Genomic DNA, 14875 nt, shown 5'->3' with positions numbered 1-14875 from the left:
ATAGACTGGTTCAAAGAAGCATTTGTTAGCAGTGATTTGCCAAGCTTCATACTCTGTTGAGACCATTAAGAGCCCATATCCAAAGCCTGAAGGCTAGTTAATGGATTTAGGATGGCACTGTTCTCTACAAGGGGAAGCTTTCAGAAGATTAATTGCCCCTATTCCATCCATTAGCATTATAGTATGGACTGATTGCCACCTCAGTTGAACAAATAATAGAAACTGTACCCCAACTGAGAACATGTGGTTACTTTGGGATTTTACATTAATACAGTAATACAGATGAAGAAGGGTACATTGTGCTTAAAACACACTGGCTTGTCCTACACTCCCATTTCCCTAACTGCCTCAATATTAAAAGAACACCACCACCACACAACTGGCCTTTGCATTCACTACTTTCTGCTTTGCTTGCTTTCTTTTAGGTCTGCATTAGGGAAAAGAAAGCCAAGCACTTAAGAGAGCAGGCTCAGAGACATTAGTTTAAGGAAAACAAGTAAAAGGCTTGCTCTCCGGCTCCTCGACATGCCTCCTCCAGATGCTAACACACACTGCCAGCGTGCACAAAGGCTGAGAATGTCTCAAGTACAGAAAGCGTTCTGAGTGTGTACAGCACGGTGAGATGTTCTGAGCCTCCCAGCAACACTAGTGGGGTTCATGCTCATCTGAGTCACGCCCTGGTGAAGAATCCATTTTATGACTAAGAGATTGCCTGTGAGTATCAGTGCCTACTTCTGATTCACAAAAACAAAAACAAAACAAAGATTTGTTAGTACGAAGGCAACCTTCTTAGCTGAAGGACTGCTCACACCAAAGCCCTGTATATCTCCACAGGGTGCTCGGAACCAGCACAGAAGGCACATTTCAGAAGCTTTCCCGACAAACACAAGCCAGGAATAAGGGGTTCGATGTGCAAAGTCTTTTATTCAAAATTTTGAAAAGTTAAGACTTATGACCACCTCAGAATAGGCCATTCCCATTATAAGGGGGAACAGCGGCTTCAAGCTCGTGCAGAGCTGCATTTTCATGTACAGAACTCTGGAGGCACTTTAGAAGTGAAGCCAGGGCTTCAAAATACAAACACTGGGGGCTTTGGCTCAACTTTTTAATATAAAAAATTCACTGATGTACAAAAATGTGAAAGTGTGACAATGACAACATTATGAAATTCTGTGACTGAAAGTCCCTTGAGTGTACTCCACGGTGCCTGTGTACCCGCCCACACATACTCTGGCATAGAAACAAACTAATGCAAACCAGCGCTCCCAAGAAGGGCCCAAATATGTGTTCTCCATTCCACCAATCACAGTCCAATATCTACTCCAAACATTCAGTAACAAAAAGTACAGCATCTTCTCAGGAACAGCAAGGCAGACTTCTTACTCTCGATGGACCAGCACAAATAAACCCAGTAAAAAGAGGACTGCATACTAGAAAATAAACACAGAATCACAAGTCAGAGTAGCTCTTAAAAGTTAACAAGTCCCAAGAGTTAATTAAAAAACTGGCCTTTGTGACCAGGATGTATTATTAAACTATCCAATTATTCTTTCATCTTTTAACTGTAATGCATTGAATACTTTCCAAAATTAAATAAAAGATCACATTTTTAGTGAAACATATAGTTATTGCTCTTACCTTAAATTTAGGATAGTCATTCATAAGGATCGTCACAATTCCAATGTAAGGAACAAATCTAAAACAAACAAAAAAACCAAAACAAAAAACAGAGTATCACAGAACTTCCTAAGTAAAGCAGACATTATCATTCACTGAACATTCTCAACAGCTTCCACTGAATACTCATTTTTAGTTCACAAAGCCCACTGGCATATACTGTAATGTCATAGTTAATCCTTTCAGTAGACCACATGATGGGAAAGTTAGGAATATCACCATTGTGTAGATGGGGAAACAGATGGTCATGCCCAGGGTACACAGCTTCTGTGTGCTAGAACCAGTACCAGATCTGGGGTCTGAGACCTCTAGTTGGTGATGCTAACGCTACAGGCTGATACAGTGCTAGGAGCTAGGTCTGTTGTCATAACCTTCAGGGAGCTGTCAATCTAGTTGGGAAAAAAGGGCAAACACAGCCAGAACATTACAAGGCACTTCTTGCTAAGTGTCCAAAAAGTGAAGGTAAGAACTCTATTATGGTACTTAACATTTCACCACCCTGTCATTGTTTAACTAGTTAGAATATTGTTTTGGTTGTCTTAATTCTGAAACTTTTTCTAGAGTTTTTAATCACCATATGCAGCAGACCAGTCTTAGCCCGCATCTTCCTATACATCCCTACTACATCCTTCCTCCTGAAATCCCTTTCTAACTCAGCACAAAACGAGTTCCCTATCTCCTTCTTTGGGTACTACAGTTTTTTTTCCCCCCTAGCTGTTTCCTTCCTCTAGCCCCTAAAGTTTTTCTCACCAAACTAGGTAAGACAACCTATTAAACAATCTCATAGCACCCAGTATGTGTCCTTTGAAGCTCATCAAAATTTTAATTAGTTGTACAATTAGCTGTTTAGTCTTTGTTCCTCCTCCTAGACTATAAGCTCTATAAGGGCAAAAACTATGTCAACCTTGTTGCCCACTGTCTCTTCAAGGCCACACATAGTGCTTTGCACGTAGTAGGTATCCAGGAAATACTGGCTAATTGAATGTCTGGGCCTCCTCTTTTATCTTTCCCTTGCGGGGTGGGTCTCATTTTTCTCCCAGGGCTTCAGTTCTCCCCCGCAATGCAAAAGACTTCTCAACATTCTAAGAATTCAGGGGGAGAGAGAAAACTGGCAGGTACCGCTGATTAAGGAGGAAATGGCGTCAGCAAATGTACGACTCCTTTTCCTTCTGTTGCTGGACTCTGACGTGGATCATGTGACAGTGTACTAGGCTACAGCCTGTCCTAGAAAGGGAGGTCGGGCTGAAGTGGAGGCTGATCTTTGCAGACTTTATAATAGCCAGGATACCTTTATTCAGGACATCTACAGCTTGTGCTCCACACCAAGGGCAGTACAAACAGCAGTGACCTCCCACATAGCACCTCCACCATCTAAGCCTTTGGCAAACTTGAAAAATAGAAATTTCCTCTTTGGTACATTTCACTTCCTTTTAAGAACTCTCCTTACTTCCTGTCTCCTATTCTCACCCTTCCCCACCTCTCTCCCTTCTGGCAGCACTACCCAGGCCTGTCTCTCTCTCTACCCCTAAATCCCATTTCATAAGTTGGTGTTTCTTAAAACCTGGACCCCCTTAATCAGAATCACTTGTTGAAAACGCAGATTCCTCTGTCTTCCCCAGATTTTCTAAGCTGGGGGGTCTCTGGGAGGGGGCCCAGGTGATGCTGCGGCACACTCAGGTTCAAGAAGCACAGGTCCAGGGTGGGAGACGCCTGGGAGAGTCATGTTGTGACGACAGTCCCTCTTCAGGGCCCGCGTTTCAGCCTCAGCCCCTGGGATCTCCAGGAATTCAAAAGTAACAGTCACGACAAGCTGGTAGAGCTAAGCTCTAGGAGGGCAGACAGAGGTTTTCTGATATATATATTTTTTCCTTTCTCTTTTTAATCCAATAACTCTGTTATTTCTTTTGTCTCATTTTCAACGCCTTCAAAAAGGCAGTTACTTTCAGAGAAGGTAAAGCATCTTATTTAAGAACATGAAAGATTTTTGTCTGGCAAATGCCTCCCAGTAAAATGCAGAGTAAGAGCTGTAAAAGCTTCCGTGATTTCTATTAAGCAATTTCACATTCCTGGTTCTGCTCCGAGGATCCACAGCAGTCATTCTCGTGGATAGAGACTTTGTTTTCTCTATGCAGTGACATCTATGCCCAAAGAACCACAACCTTTGGCTGCCAGTGACCACAGTCTACTTGTGAGTTATCCACAGGAATGTGTCCCTTCGTGGACAGAGACAGCATGGTGTTGATGACCAAGTGCATCGTGCTGCTCTCATGAGTCACCTTAAATTCAGATCAGTTGCACTTTGCTCCTACTCTGCTCAGATGAACTCATGTGCTAAAGCAGACTTGCTAATTAGCAGACCAAGGTGTAAATAAAATGAACGCCATTCACAAAGCCAACTCTGACATCAGCCTGTGCCAAGTTAGCATCTAGAAAGTAGACTGTGGTTAAATACACTTCCCTGCAGTTCCTGGGACCCAGGCTGCTGCTGAGGAAGTTGTCTCAGGGAGAAGGACTCGCTGCTGGTGTTTTGGAGAAAATCAATGGACATCATTAAGCAAGAGGCTAAAAGAACAGTAAAGAAAAGATGGCCACACAATTTAAGAGGATCCCAGCATGATTTTGTCAGGTGTCAAAAGGGGTCTATTTCTGGAAAGTATGGAACCCGGTAGCCAGCTCAATAGGAGAACATGCAGTGATCAAAACAGGATCAGATCATTCTGTTTCTATCCCAGAATAATCTGTTTCAAGTGAAATAGACATTATGTTTCAAAAGCCTTATCAATAAAATGGATTTCAGTCTACAGAGAGCTCAGTTACTCTGCTTCCTTATATTTTTATTCCTCATTTCATTGGCAGGATTTCTCTATTCCCAATCTTCTGCTAAACGTTCTCTATCTCCCTTTGACTAACAGGTCCTCTTCTGTTTTTCAACTTTCTGGATTTAGAATGAATCACTTCTATTAAATGCTTGACTGGTTTAGTATGAATTTTATTTTCTAAAACTGTTTTCATTACATGCCACAACATGGATGAACCTTGAAAACATTATGCTAAATGAAAGAAACCAGACACAAAAGGCCACATATTGTATGATTCCATTGTATGTCTAGATTTGTAGACAAATCTAGACAGATAGAAAGGAGCCCTGGTGGTGCAATGGTGAAGTGCTTGGCTGCTAACCAAAAGGCTGGCAGTTTGAACCCCCCCAGCAGCTTCATGGGACAAAGACCTAGTGATCTGCTTCCATAAAGATTACAGCAAAGAAAACCCTATGCGGCAGTTCTGCTTTGTCAGATGGGGTCGCTATGAGTTGAAGTCAACCTGATGGCACCTAAAAACAACAACAAGGCAGAAAATAGATGACTGGTTCCTGGGGCTGGAGGGGGAGGGAAATAAGGAGGGAAGTGGGGTGATGAAAATGTTCTGGAATTAGACAGTGGTCATGGTTGCACGTTGTGAATACACTAAAAACCACTGCATTGTACATGTTAAAACGGTGAATTTTATCTCAATGTGTGTGAATTATCTCAATAAAAAACTTTTTAAAATCGTCTTTACTGAGGGCCTTAGTCCTCAATGTGAATTTTTTTTAGTGTGCAGCTGTTTGAAAACACATTTTGAAAATGCATAAGGACATCTGTACCTCAGTCGCAGACCTGCCTGTGACTATCCTCAAGGCTTGGGTACAGTGTGACTTAAAAAAATGTCAGCTAAGTGCTTTATAAACACCATTTCCACAAAAGAGGGTGACATGTCCCGACACGTGTCGAGGTAAGTGGATTTGTACAGTTAAGATTCTGTGCTCCTGCTGTTCATGTCCCAGGTGTTTTATATTTCATGGAAAGTTACTCAATTCAGACAGTACCAGGTTATATTTTATTATTAAAAAAACAGAAAAAAATGCCTGTATTTTCAATGTTGGGATTTTAGAAACAGTATTATATATAGTTTGGTATTTTTCAGAAATTCTTGAGACAGACAAGTTACTTCAGGAAAAGTATATCTCCTCTAACCTTTTGTACGATAATGTATCTTTTACCCAGCCAAGGAACCAATGTGAACAGACAGACCTGTATTAAACACTTAGGAATCAAGACCCAAATAAAGGGACCCTGTTGTGTGGCAGGAGAATAAATAAAACAGTATGGCAAAGTTTATCAAAAGCCTTAAAATGTGCATACCTTCTACCAGCAAGTCCATTGCTAGGAATTCACTGTGAAGGAACGATTGTGCACAGGTAATGAGGTATGTGTAACAAGGATGTTCATCACAGCACTGCTGACAATAGAAAAAACTGGAAACAACCAGAGTGTCCAACAGCAGGAAACTGGCTAAATAAAAGTATGGTCTATCCATATAGCACAACATTATATAGCTTTGAAAGTGAGGATATGGAGATAAATCTATTGATTTGTAAAGATACTAATAATTTTTGGGGTGAAAAAGGTTATAGAACAGTGTGACCACTCTCTCCCCATATACAAAATGTGTTTATGTACATATGTATATGTGTATATCAGTATCTGCTTTCTCTGTGTATATAAACAAAGGTTAAAGGAATATAAACCAAGAAGTTAACAGTAAATATTTATGGAGAGGGAGGGAGAAGTGACTTTGCTTTATGATGATTTGTATTTCCTTATCTTTCCACCTAAATTTGTACTTTTACAGTTAAAAGAAAAACAAAATGACTCAAAGAGGCTGTAAGTCTAAATAACCACCTCAGCAGCATTTTGGGACCCAGGGCACTGATGACTTATTTTGGATTATATGTTTATCTCCATCACAGGAAAAGATGTTCTCCAGAACTGGGAGTATGCACAAAAGAACAGCTCTGCAGGGGAGGCAAAACACACTGGTTCTTGTTCTGATCTGATCTCTACGGCCCCAAACTGAGCAGCTTTCACACTGTAGCCAAGGCAGCTTTGACATGGTAACTCACACTCACTTCCGTGTGGGAGCAGAGTTGCTCAGTGTGGTGGCCTGTCCCTAGTGTAATACTTCTGTATCCATGCTGTCTGTTCTAGGCCAGGAGAAGCAGATGTGCTACCAGTCTTAAGAGTGCCATGTGGCATCTAAATAGTAAGAACCAACAGTCACCCACTTCAGAAATGCTATGCCAGTAATTCTGATGTGATGGTTAAAAGGGAAGCTCCGGAGTCATACAGCCATTTATTAGCAGTGCGACCTTAGATAAGTTACCTCACTCATCTGGGTTTCCTCATCTGTCGAGTGGAAATATTAGGGTAGTTCTGAGGTTAAAATGAAGTAGTATTTGTAAAGCACTTAGAATGAGAGTCCCTAACAATCACGAGTTATTGTTAATACTATTAATCACATGAAGGTAGTAACAACCCTATGCTTCCTCCCACCAGTAACTAACAATTCCTGTCCTCCACTGAACTGCTCTCCTGACATGGAATCAGTTAACACAAAAACTTCATTCAGAGGGACATTTTAAGGTGCTGACTCAGTACATCTTTCAGAAACCTACGTTTTGCAAAGCGGGATGAATATCGCTCCGGATCCCCGGAGCCTCACACAGGTAGGAAGCAGAGTACACGTAAAGCACCCCATAACATTTCTTGAATGAACTGAATAAACATATGAATTAAAAAAACTGCCACACCCATTCATCATCTCACCACGGGTATTCTATGCTTTAATTGAACCTCAGTTCCTCCCCGCTGGAGTAGTGTAACGGAAGTTTCAGATGCTTTTTAAAAAGCATACCTATTCAAAGGATACAGTGGAGATTTGCTAGAACTGAAACAAAACCATTCTAAGGAATGTGTCTGATCAGACAATACAATTGAGACGGCCATGTTTTAAGTGACATAACAAAAGCTCAAGAGATGTTCCCCTCTATACTTACCCCCTCGCTCTTCCCACGACATCTTTTTTCTCTAGCCAATGTTGTCCTTGTTTATAGAGGCCTCGGTCATCAACCGCATTATTATCTCCTTTGGTCAAAAACTTGATATGTCCATTTTGCCTGAAAAGAGCAAGGGAAATCCAACTTATCAAGGACCTTCATGCTGTTCGAAATCACAAAATTTGCTTTTGTTAACCAAAAATTCCTGTGGCACTGTGGTAATTTAGCACCATTCCTAATATCAAAACAATTCTTTATTTACCTAAAGGATGTTCATAGCTGTGTTGCTTATAATAGGGAAAGATGGAAAACAAACTAAAAGTCCAACATTAAGGAGCTGAAATACTATGCAAGTATTAAAAACAATTTATTGCTGTCATTTTATCAGCCCGTGCCAACAATTATTAATTAATTGGCCATTAATTAATCTCTGGCCAATTCTGCCCCATCCACACACCTAACTTTTTTCCTCTCTATTTTAAATCAAATCCTAGACATCAAGTCATCTGTAAATATTTCCATAAATACCTATAAAACATAATCATGGTTTTTTTTTTTTTAAACATAACTACAATTAGCACAGGGTTACACCTAAAAAGAAATGACACTGAGAGATAATCACCATAACAAAACCACACCAAACCCACTGCCACTGAGTCAATTCTGACTCATGGCGACCCCACGTATACTACAGAGTAGAACTGCTCCACAGAGTTTTCTTGGCTGTAATCTTTATGGAAGCTGATCCACAAGGTCTTTCTTCTGTGGCACCACCAGATGGGTTCGAACTGCCAACCTTTAGGTTAGTAATCAAGTGCAAACTGTCTGCACCCCCCAGGATCTATTTATCATACAAATTTTATTTAGTGAAGAAAAGATCACAAAACAGCATGTATGGTATAATCTCATTTTTTATATTAAAATATATACAAATATTTTCTAGAAATACAGAGAGCAAAGGAACATGTTATGCTACCCACACAGGATGTAACGGCAAAGTACAGACTGTGGGAACTTACAGGATGACCCAGTTTCTTCAACCAATAAATTGCAAGGAAAACAGAAAACTGAAAGAGGAAACTATAGGTTAAATAAAAAAGACTTTAAAGCCATATCAACCAAGTGCATCTTTATTTGGATTCAAGCCGTTAAAAAAAAAAAAAAGGTATGACACAATTGGGAATTTGAGCCAATACTGGAAATTTAATGATCAAAGGAATTGTTCATTTTTTTCAGGTGTAACCATGCTAACTGTAGTTACGTCTAAAAAAAATCTGTGATTATGTTTTGTAGGTATTTATGGAAATATTTACAGATGACACACGATGTCTAGGATTTGATTCAAAATAGAGGGGAAAGAGTTGGGAGTGTAGATGGGCAGAATTGGCCAGAGGTTAACATAGTAAAACCTGGAAAAGCTGGAATCTGCATAAGGTGGAAAGCAGTCAGAGAAGGAAAACTCAAATATTTCCCACTAAAAACAAGCAATAGAAAAGTAGCAAGACTGCACCCTGTCAAAGGTGGAAAACTTGTAAGGCTCCGAAAAACAAGGCAGTCCTGTCACGTTCCAGCCCTCACAGGTTTCACTGTAATTGTTGGACAGGGTGATAGGTACACAGGAGCTCATTATACTGTTCTATTTTTGTGAACGTTAGAAATTCTCCAAATTTAAAAAATAAAAGCCAAAAATAGATATTAAACAAGATCTAAAAGAACATAATAAACAGTGGTTGTCTGTGGCTTTTTTTTTTTAGCTTACCTGTATCTTCTATTTTTTCTCCAACAAACATGTATTGCTTTTATATTAGGAAAAAAGTTTAGTAAAAATAAAACCCTCAATTCTTCAGACATGTCAGGGTTTACAGGAACATTATCTCACTTGACTAGAAAATTACTGGTTTAACTCTACTAAAGAACCATGAGGTTTATAGTAATTTTAAAATTTAACTGAAAGCAAAAGTATATTTTACAGTTGATGAAGACTAGCTTAAACTTAATTCAAGTGAGTTTGGGTTAACTGCTATGCTAGAAAGAAGACAATTAGCTTCAGATTTCTACTAATATTCACTTAGATTTTAAGTCAGAAACTGGCTCAGTAGACGTTAAATGTGCAGGTGAAACTAAATTGGAAGGTGCTGCAAACACCAAAGACAGTTAAGTGCAAACAGTCACATTAAAAATGAGACTCCAGTGAGAAAAATGCAAATATATACAGAGAAAAATAATCTGTAGCTGACAACTCAAAGTAAGTAAAAGAATATCTGAAAAATCCTGGAGGGTAAAGGAAAGCAGGTGCCAAGAGGGGCTAGCTGTGAGAGTGAATGCTAGGAGCAGCAGGAAGGAAGATTCGATTCAACCAAAAAAATAACATCAACCCCACAGATACAGGCAAGCAAAATCAGGTATGAGGAGAAAAAACCAGGAGGTGGGAAACTCCTCAAGAAAGGGAAAGGAAGGGAAGGTGGCGGGGGGGAGGGAGGAGAAGGGAAGGAGGGGAAGGGAAGGGATACTACAAGAGGTATGGGCTGGTATTCCCAAAGACTTGATTTGCCAGCAAAAACAAACACACCGAATTTCCCCCCCTCTCAGATGTAACTAGGACAGACCACTACAGCTTTTTTAAAAAGCACAGGTCTTTTTCCTCTGTTTATCACAGTGGAACGAATATTCTCTAGTGGCAACCAGCTCTTACTAGACTTGCTATTAAGACCTACTCTAGCACTGCACACCTCATAGGTCCAATACTGATTGAAGACACATTTATATGTCTTTTGCTAGCACAAGTACCAAATATTTATTATTATCTACCTCCAAGGAGCTCAAAGCACTTACAATCTAATTCATCCATCATAATACTATGACGTATGGTGTTTGGAGAGAGTAAATAACCACTTTATTGATAAGAGAAAAAAAAAAAAGACTCAAAAAGCCAGATGGGTGCAGAATAATGCACTTGTCTGTCCGGAGTGGGAAAAGCAAAGCTAAGGAGTATGGTACCCTAATGGCGAAATTTTTCCTTCCAAATACTTCATCAAACTGTAACACCTCCTGCAGGCTGAACTTACTAAATACTTATCAGATTGAGCTACAAAATAAGATAAAGAGTTTAAATGTAGAAGATAATATAAGTATTAGGAACAGATTAACAGACAAATATGAGGTGCTGGAGCCCCGGTGGCCCAGTGGTTAATAAGAGCTCGACTGCTAACCAAAAGGTCAGCAGTTCAAATCCACCAGCCTTTCCTTGGAAACCCTATGGGGCAGTTCTCCTCTGTCCTACAGGGCTGCTAAGTCAGAATCGACCCGACAGCAAAGGGTTTGGGGTTTTTTTTTTTTGTATGAGGAGCTATTCAAGAGAATTAAGTCAACTGAAACATTTAAAAGCAATCTTACCTTTTAAATTAAAAAATGAATAGGCTTCACTATCTCCTAGCTCTTTCCTAACTCATCTATTTTAGAAGAAAATGGAAAACAAGAAAATAGGTAAGGAGGGAAAAGGACTCAAAGAAGAGATTTCTTACTTTTTGCCACAGTACATATAATCCTGCCTGAATATCTCATAACCATCATGTAGAGTAATTCCTTACTTTTTTCTTAATTAAAAATATAAACCAAAAAACCAGAACCACTGCCATCGAGTCGACTGGCTCATAGCAACCCTATCTAGGGTTTCCAAGGCTGTAATCTTTACAGAAGCAGACTGCCACATCTTTCTCCTGTGGAGTGGCTGGTGGGTTCAAACCACCAACCTTCTGGTTAGCAGCCGAGAGCTTTAGCCACCGTGCCACCAAGTACCTACAGCAGGAGATGGTGAGTCTATTTTTTGTGTGTGTATGTGTTTAGGTGAAAGTTTACAGTGCAAATTAGTTTCTCATTCAAAAAGTTGTACACAAGTTGTTTTGTGACACTGGTTTGCAATCCCTGTAACGTATCAGCACTCTCCATCCAGGTTCCCTGTGTCTATTCATCCAGTTTTCCTGACCCTTCCTGCCTTCTTGTCTTTGCTTTTGAGCAGCTGTTGCCCATTTGGTCTCATAGTTGATTGAACTAAGAAGCATGTTTCTCATGTGTTAACATTTTATTAAAAAAAAACCAAACCCACTGCTGTTGAGTTGATTCTGACTCATAGCAACCCTATAGGACAGAGTAGAACTGCCCAATGGAGTTTTCAAGGAGCACCTGGCGGATTCGAACTACCGACCTCTTGGTTAGCAGCCGTAGCACCTAACCACTACACCACCAGGCCTTCCTATTGTTTTATAGGCCTGTCTAATCTTTGGCTGAAAGGTGGAATTTGGGAGTGGCCTCAGTTCCGAGTTAGCAGGGTGTCCGGGGGCCATAGTCTTGTGGGTTCCTCCAGTCTCTGTCACACCAGTAAGTCTAGTCTTTTTTTGTGAATTTGAATTTTGTTCTTCATTTTTCTCCCACTTTGTCTGGGACCTCTATGATGAATCTTTAAAAAAAAAAAAAAAGCTAACCACTTTCTACCAATTTACTATATTGTCCCCAAACACTGGAAATCTCTTAATGCTTTTGACAAAAGAATTTTGCCTGAGCTTAGCAGAGAATCAGAGATAAACCCTGAATTACGTGTCCTTTCCATTACCCAGTCAGACAGTTCAGTACACATAATTAGGCTCATCTAAATTTTTTTTAAAGAATAGCTAGGAGTGGGTGACTGACTGAACCAGGCACAAAGAAAGGACAGACTTAAATTCATGGGCCCATTACCATAATGGAAAGCAGTACTTGGCAAGCCTTTTAGTTCTAGGATTCTTCCCATATGTGGCAATACCGGATATATTTCCATATGTTCACGAGATAATTATGTTACAAAACAGTATTGAGTCGATCCCAGTGTTGTATGGGGAAAAAAATGTGTTTACAAAACAGAAAGAGAGTTGCCCAAATTTTTAATATTCTCTCTTCATGGTAGGATTATATATGACTGTTTCCTTTGAGTTTTGTGTATTTTCCAATTCTACACAGCATTGTGTGTGAGGATACGCATGTAATAAAAATATCCACAAATGGGTATTCAATATATGAAAACAAAAGCTTTATATGGTTTTTACAAATTTATAGGATATATAAGAAGCAGATAGAGAAGGAAAGGAAGAAAGAGACAGAAGAGAGGGGTCAGTTTAACAATTCCTACATCTGCTGTTCTTCTAAAGCTCAGGATTTTATTTCTTAAAACGAGGCTGAGACCAAAGAAACAAATAACAGTACAAAAGTCAGCCTGAAAACATTCAGGAGTTACACGTTTACTATAAAACTTAATCCACTTTTGTTGTCATTTGGCACAAATGTAAGAACAATGTAATGCTATTAAACCAGATGATAATTCCAACCAGGTAACTCAGTTTCCCCGAAAGAAAAAATACATTAGAAACTCCTGAGTATTAATAGGGTCTGCTACCCAAACCCTCAACGAGGGGGACTGACACAGGCGCTGCAACAATGAGCTCAAGCATAACAACGATTGTAAGGATGGCTCAGGACCGGGCAGTGTTTCGCTCTGTTGTGCACATGGTCGCTGAGTCGGAAGGACTCCATGGCAGTTAACAACGAGCCATCTCAACAGGCCTGCAAGTTGGAGGCCTAAAATAAATAAACAAAAATCCAGGATTACAGGTAACACACAATCGAAAATCTTCAAAATTCTTTAAAAAAGTATTTTAAAAATTTAAGTAATCTGAAATTAATATCTGTCAATGAACCTCCCTTGAAATAAGATAATCTGTTTTGAAATAAAATTCTATAAATCTCAATCAATGTCAAAGGACCATATGCGAGAACAGAGGACTTCTGCTCTAGCCAAAGCAGGGCCTGAGTTTAACTTGATTCTCTCGAATAAGTCTGGCGGAGGGCTAGCACCATTGTGCTCACACCACCACAAATCCACTTGGAGAGTCTGAAGAACATTATTGCTACTGCATTAACCTCTACAATTCCAAAACAAATTTCTAAAAACTTAAAAAGTTATCCTTCCTAGCCAAGAAACCTTAGACTGCCATTTTAAAATTGTAATCTTAAAATGTAATCTGAAGTCTAAAAGAAAAAAAAAAAAAGGCCTTATGGTCTTTATTTCATCACTGAAGAAAGAATTCTTCTAAACTGGAATCATTACAGAGATTTAAAAAAAACAATGGTTGACAGTTTCCTTCTTCTTTAGGTGGAGAAAATAAGCTACTTTAGAGAGTAGTTAAGATTAGGATAATGCTTATTTAGGGCTTCCTCATATGGAAGAACCTAAGTCACTCCTCCTGTTTCACTCCCCACTTCCCTATTTGTTCCCCAGGACATCTCTCTTTTCTTTCGTTTCCTCTGAAAGTTTTCCTAACTAGAAAGACTACAAAGTTGGGAGGAAGGGAATGAAGAGTATGTGCCTGGACAGGGGATCATAGGCTTAGAAATCAATAATTCATCTTGCTGACCCTCTTTATATGCCAGATAAGTAACTAAGGCCCAGAGAGGTGAAATTATTTGCTCATGGTTATGTCCCACCGCCTTCCAGGTGATTCCAAGGTTTTACATACATCCTTTCCCATTCTAAAAATGCAAGCATCTACACATAAAGGAGTAACTTCGATATTAGAAATTTTCTTTAGAATTTGAAGAAGCTGATACATTTATTCTTACTTGGAATGTCAGATTGCCTTGGATTTTTTTTCTTTTTTTGAAAGAGGAATTATATTGGAAGATACTATTTGAAATCAACCTTTTTGTCACAGTTTTTAGGGATTACATACAGGGTTAGTGAACTGGCTCTAAAGTAGAAGGGAACTAAGAAAAACCTCTGGAAAAAACATTCAGGGAAAAAAGTGAATTAATAAATATTTACATTTTCCAAAGGCTTACAAACCTTCAGACATTCATAAAAATGAATTGGAAGAAGGCTCTAGGGGTCCCCCACCCGTCTCAATCTTTAAGCTATCAAAATTAAATAATGAAAACACTAAAACATAAAATAGTTTAAAATGAAGATGATACATTTTACACATACTTTTCATGAATTTTCAAGACGCGGTGAACTATAGGAATCTCTCTTCCTTCTATCCTAAAAACAACAATTTCTCCCACTCTTATGGGATCTTCAACTCGATTTGTCAGAAAGAGAAGATCTCCTCTGTGAAATGCAGGTTCCATGCTGCCACTGGAAAAAAAAAAGGAGAATATAATTAAAAAAAAAAAAAAAACCTCTGAGATTAAACGGACTTTCAAAATTAGACATTCAATAAAACAAAAGTATCACTTCTGGAGTATACTCAATACCTTAACAACTATATCAACATAGATTTGAATTTTTTAAAAAATATG

At 39.2% G+C, this 14875-nt stretch overlaps 1 protein-coding gene across 1 annotated transcript in view; it reads right to left on the bottom strand.

Moving 5' to 3' along the window:
• Positions 1-1088: 1088 nt before the first annotated feature.
• The window catches only part of SEC11A (SEC11 homolog A, signal peptidase complex subunit), a 43692-nt gene continuing 29905 nt past the window's right edge, over positions 1089-14875 (bottom strand). Inside the window, exons 3-6 of the mRNA XM_049905638.1 lie at positions 14562-14711; positions 7553-7672; positions 1639-1696; positions 1089-1430 (exon numbers count right to left, since the gene is read on the bottom strand). Of these exons, the coding sequence (XP_049761595.1) occupies positions 1380-1430; positions 1639-1696; positions 7553-7672; positions 14562-14711 (379 nt within the window). The 3' untranslated portion in view covers positions 1089-1379. The remainder of the gene's footprint in view (positions 1431-1638; positions 1697-7552; positions 7673-14561; positions 14712-14875) is intronic.

This window comes from Elephas maximus, chromosome 13 (genome assembly GCF_024166365.1).
Source record: "Elephas maximus indicus isolate mEleMax1 chromosome 13, mEleMax1 primary haplotype, whole genome shotgun sequence".
Lineage (NCBI taxonomy): Eukaryota > Metazoa > Chordata > Mammalia > Proboscidea > Elephantidae > Elephas > Elephas maximus.
The sequence above is the reverse complement of the archived record's forward strand: the minus strand, read 5'-3'. Positions and strand labels throughout refer to the sequence as shown.